General features: G+C 41.8%; 1 protein-coding gene across 2 annotated transcripts in view; it reads right to left on the bottom strand.

The window, feature by feature from the left end:
* Positions 1–1,914: 1,914 nt before the first annotated feature.
* The window catches only part of CDH5 (cadherin 5), a 29,024-nt gene continuing 15,610 nt past the window's right edge, over positions 1,915–15,328 (bottom strand). For both annotated transcript variants that reach the window (XM_050328218.1, XM_050328219.1), the window contains exons 2-12: positions 14,949–15,150; positions 12,460–12,748; positions 12,254–12,370; positions 11,344–11,508; positions 10,776–10,963; positions 8,821–9,074; positions 8,126–8,268; positions 7,568–7,692; positions 5,959–6,067; positions 5,452–5,697; positions 1,915–4,593 (exon numbers count right to left, since the gene is read on the bottom strand). In XM_050328218.1, the coding sequence (XP_050184175.1) occupies positions 4,100–4,593; positions 5,452–5,697; positions 5,959–6,067; positions 7,568–7,692; positions 8,126–8,268; positions 8,821–9,074; positions 10,776–10,963; positions 11,344–11,508; positions 12,254–12,370; positions 12,460–12,748; positions 14,949–15,137 (2,319 nt within the window). In that variant the 5' untranslated portion in view covers positions 15,138–15,150 and the 3' untranslated portion in view covers positions 1,915–4,099. The remainder of the gene's footprint in view (positions 4,594–5,451; positions 5,698–5,958; positions 6,068–7,567; positions 7,693–8,125; positions 8,269–8,820; positions 9,075–10,775; positions 10,964–11,343; positions 11,509–12,253; positions 12,371–12,459; positions 12,749–14,948; positions 15,151–15,328) is intronic.

Raw genomic sequence — 15,328 nt, 5'->3', positions numbered from 1 at the left:
TTTGTGTTTTGCTTTCTGTCCCACTTTTTCTATGGGCTAGATTCAGGGTAAATGATCCACTGTGATCTGATCAGATTCTTATTAATTTCCTGGTAAGACTTGATGACTTGTGGTACTTTAGGATTGTGATAACTTCTTCAGTGGGGAAAATATCACCTTAGTGATGTCTTGCATTCCAGGAAGTGTGTGAAGGTAAAACCACCAGTGTTTTATTTCTTACTCTCTCAAACTTGAAACATTTATTTAAAAAATTAAGTAGGAAGGGAGAACAGGTCAAAAAAAATATTGATTTTCTTCTTTTATGCTAACCCCACCTGAAATATAATGAAAATAAGTATAACTATTATTTCTAGCCAAATAGGATTGTATGTCAGCATGTTTGCTACCAGCAGAGCATTTCCCCTGCACATGACATAAGTCGAGCTATTTATTTATAATAAAGGAGCGTAGGTGGGTCTGTGCTCTGAACTCTAAGCTCCAGAAACCAGCAAGGCTTTACATGGCTTTCCCTCCAGTCAGTCCTGGCTGGGGCACAATTCCTGTGCTTGGCAGGTCCCTCCTGGTGCCATTCCAGGCTCTTGGTGCTGAAAGGAGAAAAGGGAAGAACCCACTTATTGAAGGACAAGAACTCAGAAAAGATGATTTGATTTCTCTTTTATAACTGATCCCTCTGTTTTCACTGGATTGGCTGTTGAATTCCCAGGTACAGCGTGTCAGTGGTACTGGACTGTAATCAGATGATGTGTGACAGAATATGTTCTTTCTTTCTCTGAAGAGTGGAGATTTGCTTTGATCAGGGGGCCTTTGCTCCCCTGACCTACGTGGGACTCGTGGCAGTGGGCCAGGTGTTCATATTCAAACAGCTTTTCATGGCTGCTTTGATGCATATCAAAGATTCTCCTCACAAGTCATTATTTCATTAAAAATTCTAGTGGGGTGAGAGTAAAAAACCTTTATTAAATGGCATGAACTTCAGCATCTGAATGTAATAAAATAATAATTTATGATATATTTTTAAGGATATGAGATTAAAATGCATATTAATTAAATGATTAATGAAAACCTTTGTGAGACTCTCTGCTACGAGTTGCGAGTAGCTGTTTAATCAAACTCTTTCTATGGAAAAATGCATTTCATTATAACATAATTAGCACATCTATTGTGTTTTTAATATAACTTGTGCTAAAGTGTGTTGGATCTGGAGTTTGCTCATGGCAATTAGCAGTGAAGGAATTTAACGCCTTTGCTTTATTCCAGGCTTTGTAAATTGTAGGTGCTGTATCTGGGGAAAATTGATGTGTTGTTTTTTTTTTTGTAAGTGCTAGAATGATCCTGGGAATTGTTGGGGTAGTCATCAGTTGCAGTAAGAAGGAATGGTAAGAAACTGTGCTGTGTAGAGCTGCAGACTTAGGGGTCGTTTGTTTCCTGTCACTGATGTGTGACAATCCTGGGCTGTGAGAAGGCTGGAGCTCTTTTGTACCCCAGGTACACTCGATGATCCCCGTGGGTCCCTCCCAGCTCAGCTGGTTCTGGCATTTGAGATGAGTACTTTTCCAGTAGGAAAAAAGGGCAGGATCTCAATAAACATGGTGGTTCCAAACCACCCTGGTGCCTGGCTGCTGAAATCCCAGAGCTCTGCTGGGCCATGGAGTCCTGCAGCCCTGGCAGGCACTGCAGGCAGAGGCTTCACCCCGGCCAGGGGCACTGCTGAGGCTTTTCCCTTCCTTCCCCTGGTCGCTGCACCAAAAGCTGTGCAGGGAGTGGGAGAAAACAGCTTTTACAGAAAGTCCTTTGGGGGATTTATGCCTAGTCTGGGTTCTCCTGGAGCACAGACACCGGTGTTTTTATGGTTGTGGTCAATGTGGCACAAAGCCTGATGTTGTCTCTGTGTGAAACTTATTACTGCACAGAAAATACAAACTCGAGATTCACTTTTATGTAGTAAAAAACAAAAAAAATACAGTACAGGAATATAAAAAGGAACTTTACATCTCTATACAAGGGAACTGCATACGGTGTTCCTAAAAACAACTTTAAAAAACATGATTACAGGTAACAGTTAAAAACAAGGATTACAGATAATACTGTCTGGGTGATGCCTATCAAAAGTACTTTAGTTACTGTACTACATAATTTATCAACTAACTTTACCTGCTGATACTCCATACCTTAATTACTGACAACAAAAATTAAACTGTATTAGTATTTAGCATTCTTTATAATGCACCAACATGTGGAACCCCAATAGCATATACTGTTGGCTGGATTAAGCAAGAGAGAATGAACACATGAAAAATAAAAGCAAGGCTGTCATCCCAGAATGTGCTTATTTTTTTAGTGAAGGATGGGACCCAAAACTGATTTGACTGATGAACAGAATTTTACTCAGTTTTCTTTTAGTTCATGTTTGAAAATTTGAGTGATTGCATCATTGACGTGACTGTACATCAGTGTCCAGGCAAGTATTGTTTTGGACAGCTTTTTCCAGTAGTTTTCCAGTTTAGGAGTAATGTGAGACCATATCATAGTGCATTCCTATTTCCTGCCAAGAAAGAATTATGGGTGAAGGGAGCGTAAATTAGAGATGACATGAACAAGGGAAAAGCAAAGTTGTGAGGTTCCACTATACTGGTTTAGGAAAAAAAAAAAAGAAAAAAAAAATCTAATGTTATTTGGTTAGCTAACAGATTTAAATAATTAAATCAACAAAAACTAATAGCTACAGCTCCAGCACAGATGCTGCACAGGGCAGTATCTGGGGATAGGGCTCTGTTCCTGCTGATGGCAACAGGAAGCTGTGTTGCTGCAAGCCAGGGACAGGCCATTGTCCTAAGAGACCCGTTTTTTCCAAAAAATATATTTGCCTGGGGAACTTTCCCCCTGGGAACTTTCATTGTGGTCATTCTGTGGCTCTTCATCAGGTGAGACCCCAAACACACAGGGACGCAGTAGCTGCAGCTCCAAAACCTTCCTCTCACCTGTGGTTCTTTAGGCAGACAAGAGTGTGGGTGTGTAGCATTCAGGTTTAGGAGTCTGCAGTGCTTTCCTAGGAGGAAAACACTCATTTTACAGTACCTGCTTAGAAAAAAATCACAACAGATTCACAGTAATGAGGCCCTTCGTTTGTTTGTCCCTGAAAAAATACAATTGCATTAATAACATTGAATAAAAACCCTATTCAGCCTCTTTGGAAATATAGAGAGACCTGTACTTCCACCTGGAGATAGAAAAGTACAGTATTGGAGTCTTAACATTCCCCTGATGTCCCTGTTTCCTGCCCTGCAGGATATGTTTCATGGAGTAACACTAAAATCCTATTTACAGAGAGAAAAACCAATTTTGCTGTTAGCTAGAGCAAATTCTAGCATGCCAGAAAGGTGCCTGAAATCACCATCAGGCTGTTAGAAATGACAGATGAAACCAGATTATGTGTCTAAAAAATCCTGCCTAATTTTATCTTGAATAACTCGTATATGTAATTGGAGACTATAAACCAAAAATAATTAATAGAATGGAAAGAAGGAGAAAACATGTCTCTTTTTGAAAATGATGGAATAATTTCTAATATTAAGTGATGGGCCATATGTTTCTCCTCTCCTCTACTGGGTAGGCAGAATTGTGGAATATCAATAAAGATGATCCAGAAGGGGCAGGCAAAGCAGCCAGCTGGAGATACAGGGGGGTTAAAACATCCCTTACCAAGGCCACTGAACTTCTTTCAGTGGATGGGGACCTTGGACACATGTTGATGGAAACAGTACAGGAGGAGAGGAATGAAGGAGAAACAGGGAGGGAAAGAAAACCCCACTTTTAAAGAATTGTCTACCTCGATGGGAGTCCTAGGAGACTTGAGCAGGCCCATGAGAAGCAATTTTGGGGACAGAACTGAATGTTAGCAAGAACAGCAGTGCTGGGGGAAGTTAATATACATGGTCTCTATGTGTGTCTTTTTAACCCTACTGTTGTCAGGTTTTTTTCTCATGTCTGTTTGAAATCCTAGAACGGCTTGAAGAAAGAGCTGTGAGTCCTCCTTTGGCCACTGACGGTCTCCTGATGTCTATTTGTGGTGGGAGGGAGAAAATTCGTGGCTAATTTGAACTTAATACACAAAATCTTCACTTGGTTCTGATCCATACAGCTCAGCCAACATTTTAAACCTGGGTCCCCAGTCGTTGAGGAAGTCGTAGTCGATGTCTGAGTCCGAGGAGCCCGACTGCAGCGAGCTGAGCGACTCCGCGATGGACTCGGCCCCCTCGTAGCCGTAGATGTGCAGCGTGTCGTAGGGCAGCAGGTCCCTGTCGTTGTCAGCTTCGCTCTTCTTCTCCTCGATCATGCTCTCCATTTCTCCAGCACCAGAAGTGGCGTTTCCAGGAGGCTTCTGGACTTGTGCGTACGGAGAGGGAGCTGCCTCTGCCTTCACGCCGCTCTTGCGGACGGAGTTGAGCACGGACACGTCGTAGCTGGTGGTGTCCATCTCCCCACCGCCTTCCTCATCATACCTCACCAGCTGCTCGTGGATCTCTGCCACGCTCCTCCCCAGGCCACTCAGATCCTTCTTGTGCCTCTTCCTCAGAAGCAGCAGCATTGCAAGCACTGCAAAGAGAACTTAAATGAGCACGTGTAAATAGAGAAGCAAGGCGGTGAAACAAATTGCATTTAAGACATGTAACACAGTCTGAAGTGGTTGTGGGGTTTTTTTTGGTTGTGTGTTTTTGTTTTTGTTTTTTTTTTCTGGAGTGTTTTTTTTTTAGCATCTGCTTTTTAAAGGAATAGTTAAAAATACTGTTTAGTTGTAGGATTGCTATGTTCTTGAAGAAGTTCAGTCTGGACAGGAATTGCACCCCTGACTCTCAAGCTGTAATCACAAGTACAAACGTACATACATACATGGTGTCACATGTTCATTGAATCACCTACTGCCTTGAGCTGGTAAATCTTTTAATGCCAAGCATCAAATGCCACTTATGTGGTACTTGCAAAGGAGGCCAGTTCTCAAGGAAGAAGAAGTGCTGTTCCTTCTCTAACAGATTTCAAGTGTGGCAAATGAGCACTGCTCTGCTGGTTTGTTCCAGATATATTTATATATGTATATTCACTGGACTGTTTAAAGGGTTTCCAGACAAGTTCAGCCTTTGGAAACAGGAATCCCATTGTTATTGCCCCAGCAAAAATGTCCTATTCTATAGCTGCATGTGAGCCTGGCAGCAGTAAACCAAGTCTATGATGCATATGTGCAATAACCTTTCCAGTGACTCAGCCTGCCCAGTGCAGGAACAGCTTTGCAGCTGAGCTGTGTAACACACCGAAGAGGAAGAACAGGTGAGATAAATCAAACAGTTACAGCATTTCTGGCTTTGTGGCCATTTTATAGGCACAAAGCTTTTGTAGATCTCATTTGAGAAAGAACAAAACCCTTTAATGCAGAGAACATTAGCCGGGTCAGAACCTTACCAATGATAGTGAAGATGCAGATAAAAATGGCCACCAGTGCTTGTATGCTGACTCCCACTTGTTTGGCTCTTTCCTCGCAGAAAGTGAAGTTGCCTTTTTCATTGCACTTGCAGACACTGATGACAAGAGTGTTTGTGCTGCTGAGCTCAGGAACACCGTTGTCTGAGATGATGACAGGCAGGTAGTGGATTTTGGCAAGTTCACGATTAAACTGTCCGTATTTGACAGTGATATTCGCTGTGTTATCTGCAAGAAGTAATGACATCTAATTAAGTGATAATCTCTGCCAGATTTTCCCTAAAGTTTCCCAGTCTGGTGGCACATCTTCCCCTTAGACAGAGCCAGACTTCAGAGAAACTTTTTTTTTCCCCTAGTATGTTAAGCCTTTAAAAATAAATATTACTTAGCTCAGCCAGACCAGTCACAGGTCACTGCTGCAGTTTTTCTCCCCTGAGCCGCAGTGTCCCACTTGGAGTAGCTGAGAAAGGCCCTGCAGGGATACTGTACCGTAGTTCTCAATCAGGGAGAAGTTGCTGTCTTCTGTGGCCAGGGAGAACTTGAAGAACCCTCTGGGTGACAGTTCATCCTTGTCAGTAGCTGAAATCCTGACGATTACCTACAAAGATGGAAGAGGTCCCAGCTTTCATTATACATTTTCTCCAGTGATATAAACCACGTAGAGCATTTGTGGAGCTGGGCTGTGTATCCTGTGTAACCCTTCAGTGACGGGCAGGACACAGATATCTCATGATGCTCCTCTTCAAGTTCTTTCAAGGCAAGCGATTTCTTTGTAGGTCTCCAAAAAGATCAGTTTTGCCTCTTCAGATTTCGTGTAATAAAAGCATAAAAAAAGCCTTATGCTCAAATGCATGTGGCTTATTTAAATGCCTAAGATATCTGTCTTCTTAGGTATTCAACCCATTCTGGGGGTGTGACTGTCATCCTTGGAATGCCACTGAGGCTGCCACACCTGAATGACATATTGGCTTTGAAAACTTCAACCTAGCATAGATTAGATGTATAAAATAAAAACAAAAAGGGTGTGATTATGTCCCTGAGATATTTTAAAAATTAAACCAGGGGTGAAATTAATACCTTCTGTGTTATATCAGATTCCCTCAAAGAGTCCAGGCTGTGATAAAGTCTCTTAATGAAACAAATATTCCATGTGTGGGCTGATGTCCTGGTTCTGGCCCAGACTCTAAGGTTGTTCTATCCCATCTTACATCACTGCCAGGGGCAGGGGAAAGGGACTCTCTCTGTGTCTCTTCTGAGAAGAAAGGACATTCCTTTCAGGTTGGGGGACAGTGTGGTGGGCAGAGGTCTGTGCACCATTGCTTCACTGTCCCAGGCCTGGTGAGCATTTTGCACGTAAATCACCCTCTCACTGCACACTTTTGCAGTTAGTATTGCTGCTGTTACTGTCTGTTTTCTTATCTCATTGCTGCTTCCAATAAATTGTTCTGATCTCAGTCTTTACCTTTTGGGCTTCCACCTGGAGGGAAGCGAGTGCCAGTGGGAGCACTAAACTGGTGAGTAGCATTTCTAAACCATGACACAAAGGCTCTTCATTAAACAAATATTACATGTATGAGCTGAATACTTGTGTCTGAGGTTGAATACTTGTGTCTGAGGCTGAACATGTAAATCCAAAATACTAACACAACACATTTGCCAAATACTGACACTATCGTACATGCAAAAATGTGCCCTCTGCTGACCACTACAATGATGCCACATGCAGCAACGTTTCTCTTACTATTTTAAAATGGTTTCCTTCTCAGTGTGAGTGAATATTTATGTGATAGAACTGAATTGCTGCTTTTTGCTCTGCAAACTTGACTGTCCTTCATGGCTCAGCTGCTAATGCATGCACAGACTTGAGAGCCTGGAGGGAGAGGAGCAGCACAACCCGTGTGTGTGAGCAGATAAAAACCAATGCTCTGACAGTGTGATGTCCTGAAGAGGTTTTCCTGTCCACTGATGTTTTGGGAATCGACTGAAAAGATCAGGTGTTTTGGTATAAAAACTGAGACCAACTTTTATTAGCAGACATCTTTCACTTGGGCTTGCATGCAGTAATTCAGGTTTTGGGGAAAAACTCCCCCTGTCTCACCTTTCCTGGTGCAGCATTTTCACAGACTCTGGGTTCCTCAGGATAAACAAGTTCTGGAGCATTGTCATTTTCATCACCAACTATTACATGAACCTGGGCATGTGATTCTCTGTCAGAAAGACGACCTAAAATGACAACAACAGTGCAGGTCTCAGTTGTCTGCAATCCCAGGGCTGGCTAAACCCCCCCTTTCCACCCTTTGTGCCCTCCTCTATGCCTCCTGCAGGAAAACTACGGAGAATTTGTAGCTCCATGTTTAATTTAAACTTTTCCCTTGACATTTAGATATTTCCCTACAAAACTTTCCTAATGGGCTAAATAATCAAGGATCTTTGAGGAGTAAAATGACCCTTTTGAAGTTCATGGCTTCCTGATTCTTCACACTGTGTGGCTATGGGAAGATTTGGAAGATTATCATGCAAACCCTGAAGCATCCATGTCATTTGTATCTTAGTGGGAACAGGCTGGCAGGTTGTGGCTTTCCTTTTTGATAAGCTACAGCCCTGCTGGAAAGGTGTTCACTGATTTCTTCCAAACAGGGAAGTGGATGGCACTTACCATCTTCAAGGATTTCCTGAGCTGCCACAGTGATGTTGTATGAGGCACTGAATTCTCTGTCCAGGGGCTTGGGAAGTTGAATAATTCCAGTATCAGACACCCTGATATAGTCCCCATTAGGACTCGCTCTTCGTCGACTAAATCTGTTTTTGTTTAAAATGAGATGTGTCAATTCCAGGGGATAATACTGTGTTTCACTTCATTTCTTTTAGTGGAAGGTCAGAGAGTTCTGGTGTGACAAATTGCATTAATATCTTGACCAGGCAGGCTGAGAATATTTCCCTAAAACTATGCAAACTGTGAGAGTGAAATACATCTGTTGAAAGAATTTCCAGATTATTGTACTTTGCTATTTTCTTCTCCAAGCACATGCTTGGGAGAGTTCTTACAGTAAAAAATATAACACTTTTGGAAAGATATCCAGGATTATGCATTTTGCCCTAAATGTGCAAGTGTTTCATCAGTAAGTTCATGTGGTAATTAAATGGATAAGTGTAATTTATGTTCAGTTTTTAGTTACCATCTATATCCATGGCTGAAGTGCTGGAAAAATGAAATTGGGTTTTATTTTTGGTTTTTGTTTGGCACTCACATTCTGAGAAATGGGGCCAAAGTCTCAGTTCTTTGTCAAATTCTTGGCATCCTAAAGAATTCTCCACTTTAAAGTAGAATTACTGAAGCTGGTGTTGTCCTACCTGATTTTCCGTTTAGCCGCGTCGGGGTCGTGTGCCCAAACTGAACCAAGTGTTCTTACTTCTGGATCATTTTCCATTACTTTAAATTCATATGGTAGTTTAGTGAAGACAGGAGGCTCATCCACATCAGTGACTTCAATGGTGACTGTTGAAATGCTCCTCGAGCCACCAGATTTGAAATACCGGAGATCAACGGTGGGATCTGTTGCTTCAATGTCAAACCTGTATTCTGATACTTTTTCAAAGTCCAGGGGCTGAAAAAAAAGACATATACAGAAATTCTTCCCTTGGAAGTGTCCAAGCAAATGTTGCATTAGCTGTCTGTGCAAATTCAAGCCCCAACACTAACTCATGTTTGGAAATATTACCAAACTGCACCTTGTCTGGATTTATGGGAGAGCATTTCCCACCTGAGCTCCTCTGTCACAGCATGGCTCAAACAACCTCTGGTTTGGAACAGACTCATCCAGTATTCCAAGCTCAGCAAGGATTTCTTGGTTTTATTACTTTTCTTTTTATAGTCCTGTAACAACCAAACCTGGTTAAGCTCCTTTCCCCCAGGGGCTGGGGACCAGGTTGTCTCTTGGCAAGGCTTTCTGTTCTGAAGGCATTCCAGGCAGACTGCATAGCTGCACTGACTGACAGCTGGGGCACTGAGTGATAAATGACATCCTCTTCCCTGTTCTTCCCATTGCCTGAGGTTATAAAAGGAGTCACACAATGGGAGGAAGGCTGGGAGCTCGGGCAGCTGTGGGTCACTCCAGAGTCTGGGTCCCTTTGTGATACTGCCTGAGATTCTGAAAGCACCCTGAGATCCACAGGAATTAATCATGGTGCCTCTTGATTTCCTCTCTGAGCAGACACTGCAGATGGAAGTGATAGTCTTTATCTAGCAGCTGACATTTTATCTCACATGGCTGCATGTTTAACATGACACGTGGATGGCCAAAATCACACTGTGAAACAGAGGGGTGAACTCTGCCTGCTGTGTGTTAAGGGAAGGGCTGATTCCCAATCCCTCTGTAGTAGGGAGTGTACATGTGGGGTCTCCTGCTCCTCCTCTGGGCAGCATTCCTCAGGTCCTGGGAAGACCAGAGGAAGGGTTGCATCAGGTGAAGGAAAGCTGCTTACACCTAATGTGAGCTGAGGACTTCACTGCCAGTCTTGAAGTACTTGGTAATTTTTCCTGCAAATTTTCTCTTCTTCTTAATGACATTTCTAGTCTTAACAGTTACAGAGAGAGATTTGGAAGTGAAAAACACATTCCTGTCAATCTGAGGTGATTTATAGTCCTCCCTCCTCTCTTTTTTAATGACAAGTCAATGAAATCAATGCAGTCTGGTTTGGCAGCGCTTTGCATAATGTAGGAAGGTCCCTTGGTACAAATCAAGTGGGTTTGAGAATTAAAAAAAGCTCCAAAGAACAAACCATTTGGAGAGTCTGGGCCTTCTTAATGTGTTGTAAGAAATTAGTGGGGAAGCTCTGAAAAGCCCCTGAGGAAGGAAAGGGAGCTGTGGCTCAGATTGGAGCAAATGCCAAACTGTAAAGAGTGCTTTTAGAAGTGGTCAGGTGGACTTGTTCACATCTTCTGCTTTGGTTTCACTTAGGCTGCAGAAGGGAAGGATTCTTTGACCTGGTCAGTTTTTACAACTCTTAAAACCACTGATTCTTTGAAGCACCCAACTATGAGAGGAGCCCAAGGTGTGTAACCTGAATATCTGAGATAGTCCCCATTGCACTCTGCAGCAAGTCTACATTTCTTCAGGACTGGAGATTAAAACAGACTAGAAATCACCAGCTCTTCTTCTCACAATGCTTACAGAGCAGGTGTTCAGGATCAATGTATTTCATGCTGACTTCCACGCATTTCCACTTTTCCTGCTGCTAATGCTAAACCAAATCAAACACTCCTGTGAAAATAACACAGTAATCATCTTTGTTACTGGGAAAATTACCTTCTTTGGCCTAATGTTTCCTTCATTTGTGTATGGATTTGCTACAATTTCAAAGGTGTCCCTGTAATCTCCTCGGACAAAGCTGTATTTTGTGTTTCTATGTTGTGGTTCATCGACATCTTCTACTTTGACTCTGCCAACTTCTCCTCCTACTGAAATGTTTTCGGGCACTTTAAAGTGAAATGATGCTGTTAAAAGAAAAAACAAACAAACACATAAAGAGTGTATTTATGGAAGTTAAAACTTAGTTAAATTTTTGCTTAGCGTAAAGACGTACAGAAAAATATTTCATTGAGAATTCAGCATTTATACCTCTAAGACAGTACTTTGATGCATTTTTTATAAAAGTACAGGTAATACCCCAAATTGTCAAGGTCCTGTCCAAAGTGATTTTTGTTTTCTGCTCTAGGGGTGCAAATTGGGACAAAATACAAAAGACCTTCAGAATATGCAAGATTCTTTTGGCCATTTTTAAGATAAATTACACTGTGCTGAACCATGACCTAAATTCATTTTAGTTATGTCAATGCCTGGTTTCCAGGTGCTTCAGAGCTTGCATTCCACTCACAGTGTTTGAACACCGGGAAGTTGTCATTGATGTCAGATAAAGTGATGACGACCGTGGCTGTGCTGGAATCCCCAGAAGTCCCTGGAGCATCTTTTGCTTTAACAACAATTTCATATGTTGATTGAGTCTCTCTGTCTAAATCAGGCCTTGTTGTAAAAATCACACCTGTGAAAAGATGACATTGAATACGGTTAGATTTTGCACGTCCATCATCTCTTAACTTTGATAACAAGTTTTTATCTTATGCCACACATTGAGCTCTAAAGTAGCATTTTTACAGTGATATTTTTCTAAGGTTAGAAATGTTAAAAAATCTTTCTGCATGATGGAATATTTGGAGATTACAATATTTAAACTGACTTTTTTTACTTAGAGCAGTCTGACAGTGTCTCAACTTGGTCACTACAGCCTCTGGAATCTCTCTGAGCATCTCTTTACCTGCATCATTTGCTTTATAAGACTAGTGTGGTTACAAGAGATACTGATAGTAGTTTTTAAAACTGGGCCAAATTTAAGCAGGAAAGTCTAGGAGACTGAATGATTATTGATTATTGAATGCTGCTTCAAAATTTATGTATTTCCTTTTCCTATTTGGTCAAAGGAATGATATCTCTGCTGGTCTGAAAACATGAACTCAGCTCCTGGTCAGTCTTTTCATCAGTGGGAGAAACATGACCTTTTATCTTCTCAGTTCATTAAAGGCACCTGGTATCCTGACTTTATTAGCTAATTCCCAGATGCAGGTGGTGACACTGTGTGGGTGTGAATGAAAAATCTTTCTTAATCATGGTTAAAATCATATTGTTTCATTATTATCCCTCTTTTCCAGAATGAAGAAGGCTTAAAATTGTGTTTTCTTCACAGGGTAGGGTAAGGACAAAGTGTAAGGACATTTGTGTATCTCACTTACCAGAGTCATCAATGGTGAAATATTCATCTCCTTTAATGACTTGGTAACTCACCGTGGCGTGACCTGACACTGTTGGGTCATCAGCATCTACAGCTGTCACTTTGGTGACTGAGGTTCCTAGAAAAGGATTTTCAAACAGCATATTTAGCATGAACTCTGCATTTTATCCAGAGACATGAAGGGAAATGACTGACAGGAGAACATACCTACTGGTGACATTTCTGGGACAGATCCATTGAACACTTTTTGTACAAACACGGGCACATTGTCATTAATATCATAAACCTTGATGATGAATTTAGAGGGGGGTTCCAGTGACTGGTTGTTTCTTCTGTCAATAATGAGAGCTGTCAGCTCATACTCTGCTTTCTTTTCCCTGTCAAGCCTCTCAAAGGCATAGACATCCCCACTGGTCTCTTCCACTTTGAAGATGGTGTTGGCATATTCCCCTTCGATGATGTACTTGGCGTTGCTGTTCCTCACACTGGATGTGATCTGGGAGGAAAGGATCATTCAGAGAGATAAAAGGGGGCTCTGGCACCTGGATACAGGACAGTTTCTCCCAGCAGAGTCACACAGCCAGGATTCCTTCTGTTCAGCTGGAAACCAGAATGGCCAGCAGGACTTTTGCTGTCAGCTGGGGCGTTACTGAGCTAAAGCCCCACAGCAGCTCCAGTGGGGTTAGAGGAGGAAACTTCCCTCCAGACTGAAACTTGGTTATAGAGCAGCAAGTATTTTTAAAATTACATCTTGTATTTCTTACAGATATAAATGGTTCATGCTGTTGACACCTATAAATTGTGAACTGTCTGAAATAATACACACCACCAGGTTCAGTTTGAGCTGTTCTTGTTTGCAGGTGACTTTCTGAACCCACCAGGAGTTTTGCTCAGGTTACAGGGGCAAATCTGCGTTCCCAGCAGCTGGCATTGTTCAGCATTAGTCTCTGTCCCTTAGCATTTAGCAGGATTCCTGCCATATCTGACAGCTTGCTTGTGTTTTGTCATGTGCAAGTTTTTGACAGTCAGTCCTCAGGCTCATGCTAGGCCAGTAAAGGTTAAATTTCACCCCATAGATTTGAAAATTGAAGATCACATGCAATGAAAAAGGGATGAGGCAAAAGGGATGAACATTAATCAGTTTTAAAATGTAATTTAATCCAATTCCAAATGCTTTTGTGCATTATTTAATCTGCAAATAATCTGGTGATTCTTCCCTTTCTATACCTTCTCCCAGATAAGGGCACTGATAGAAGATTTAAAGTACAATATTCCACACACTCTATCAGCATTCTCATTTCAGCAAGCTATTCATCAAGGATTTCTGGGTTTGACCAAGAATTTTTGATCTTTTGTTACTGATGTTATCATAAATTTCAGCTGCTGAGCATTCAGGATTTGATTTATCCTGTAATTGTCATTTACTGTTGAATGTTTTTTTAATGTCAGTTTTCTAGTTTGAAATGTGTTGCTCACATTTCCTTCCCTCATTCCACGTACTTAATCATGTTTCTGGCTGCTGGAGAGCAGTTTACAACTCCAGAGACGTAACAGGAGAAATAACCACCCCTTGCCTCAAAGCCTGTGCCTTCTTATTCTTTGTAAAAAGTATAGACTTCTGAGAATGGCTTTTCTAGTGCTGAGGATGAGCACACAAAGGAAAGCATCCAAGGCTGGGAAAGATAAAATCAGGATGTCTCAGCGTATTCCTGCAGCTGTCACTCAGTTCTGCTGCTGTGGCCTTTCTTTAAAGGGTTTATCAAGTGTTCAGAGCTGCAGATGCACTCACACAGCCCTTGCAGAGCAATCTGAACTTTGCTGCACAAAGGGAATTACTCTTATTTAGGACACCTCAGGAATGGAAGTGTTCTCCTCAATCTGGGGCTGAATTGGGCTGAAAAGGGCCAGACGTGCCCTGTGTGAGCTGAGGGGACCCTCTGGCCTTTGCTTTGTCCCTCGTGCTTTGTGCCAGGGCTCAGCAGTGATCCAGAAGAGCGTGTTCCACTGTGCTGACACAGCCCTGACTGATGGGATTGTTGCACCTGGAGGAAACCCCACAACTGCATCTGTCTGCAAAGTGTCACAGTGCCTCAGTGTGAAAGACTAGACTGGAAGAACTTTGTCTGAGTGATGTGCAGGTAATCCTAGGATTTTATGAGCACTGCCCTGAAGAAAATGAGTTTGCAAGCAGGTCAATGCTCATTATTATTTTTAAAAATTGTTTTCCTTTTGCTTTGTGAAACAATTTTTTTGGTTGTGTAACAGCACTGCTAAACATAACACCTCTGTTTAGCATCCAGGCTGAGAGATGTGAGCTGTGTGTTTTTTAATGCCTACGTTTTTATTTGCTGATCTCTGAGGTTTCTGAAAGAATCTTGTGCTGCCAGAAAAACATTGACAAACATCAGGCACTGGCCTCCTTCCTGACTGTGCACCTGCACAGTGTTCTTGCACTGAGGATGCTTCATACCTCCCCTTCCCTAAAATTTATTTGTATTCTCTGAATGAATTAGAGTCCCTTTGACATTGTTATTGATTTACTCTTTGCCCAAGATTTTAACACATTAATATATAAGTATTAAATCCCATTCTACTTCTTTTTTTTTCTCTGCTGCCCAGACTGCAAACAAGCAGAGCTTTCCAAGCTCCTCATTTACTGCTTTCTGCTCATTCTTTGCTGACAGATTGCTGCTTACCTTGCCCACATGGTGTGGCAATGGGGCATCAATCTCTTCTTTGATGTGCATTTGGTTCCATATCCAGTCTCTCTTCAGCCGTTTGTGACTGGCCTTGTTTGAAAAAAGGTTTTGAGGTTTTTCCTGACTTTCTTTGTCAGCAAATGCCAGAGTGAAAAGCAAGGAGTGGAGCAGAATAATGTAGTCCATCTTCTTCTGTTGCCTAGAAAGTAATATAAAAATGAAAATATATAACTAATAACAGAATGAGGTTAGGCAAAGAGCATGTGTAGAAGTGCAAATGGACATTCCTTATGTAAGGGAGTTTAATTACTTTATTTCTTTGCATTTGCCTTAGCACCAACATTTGAAATGTCAGGCTTGTTCCTTCCATGAAAGAG

This window comes from Myiozetetes cayanensis, unplaced genomic scaffold (genome assembly GCF_022539395.1).
Source record: "Myiozetetes cayanensis isolate MyiCay16 unplaced genomic scaffold, myiCay2020 scf38, whole genome shotgun sequence".
Lineage (NCBI taxonomy): Eukaryota > Metazoa > Chordata > Aves > Passeriformes > Tyrannidae > Myiozetetes > Myiozetetes cayanensis.
This window is presented reverse-complemented; position numbering and strand designations above follow the sequence as displayed.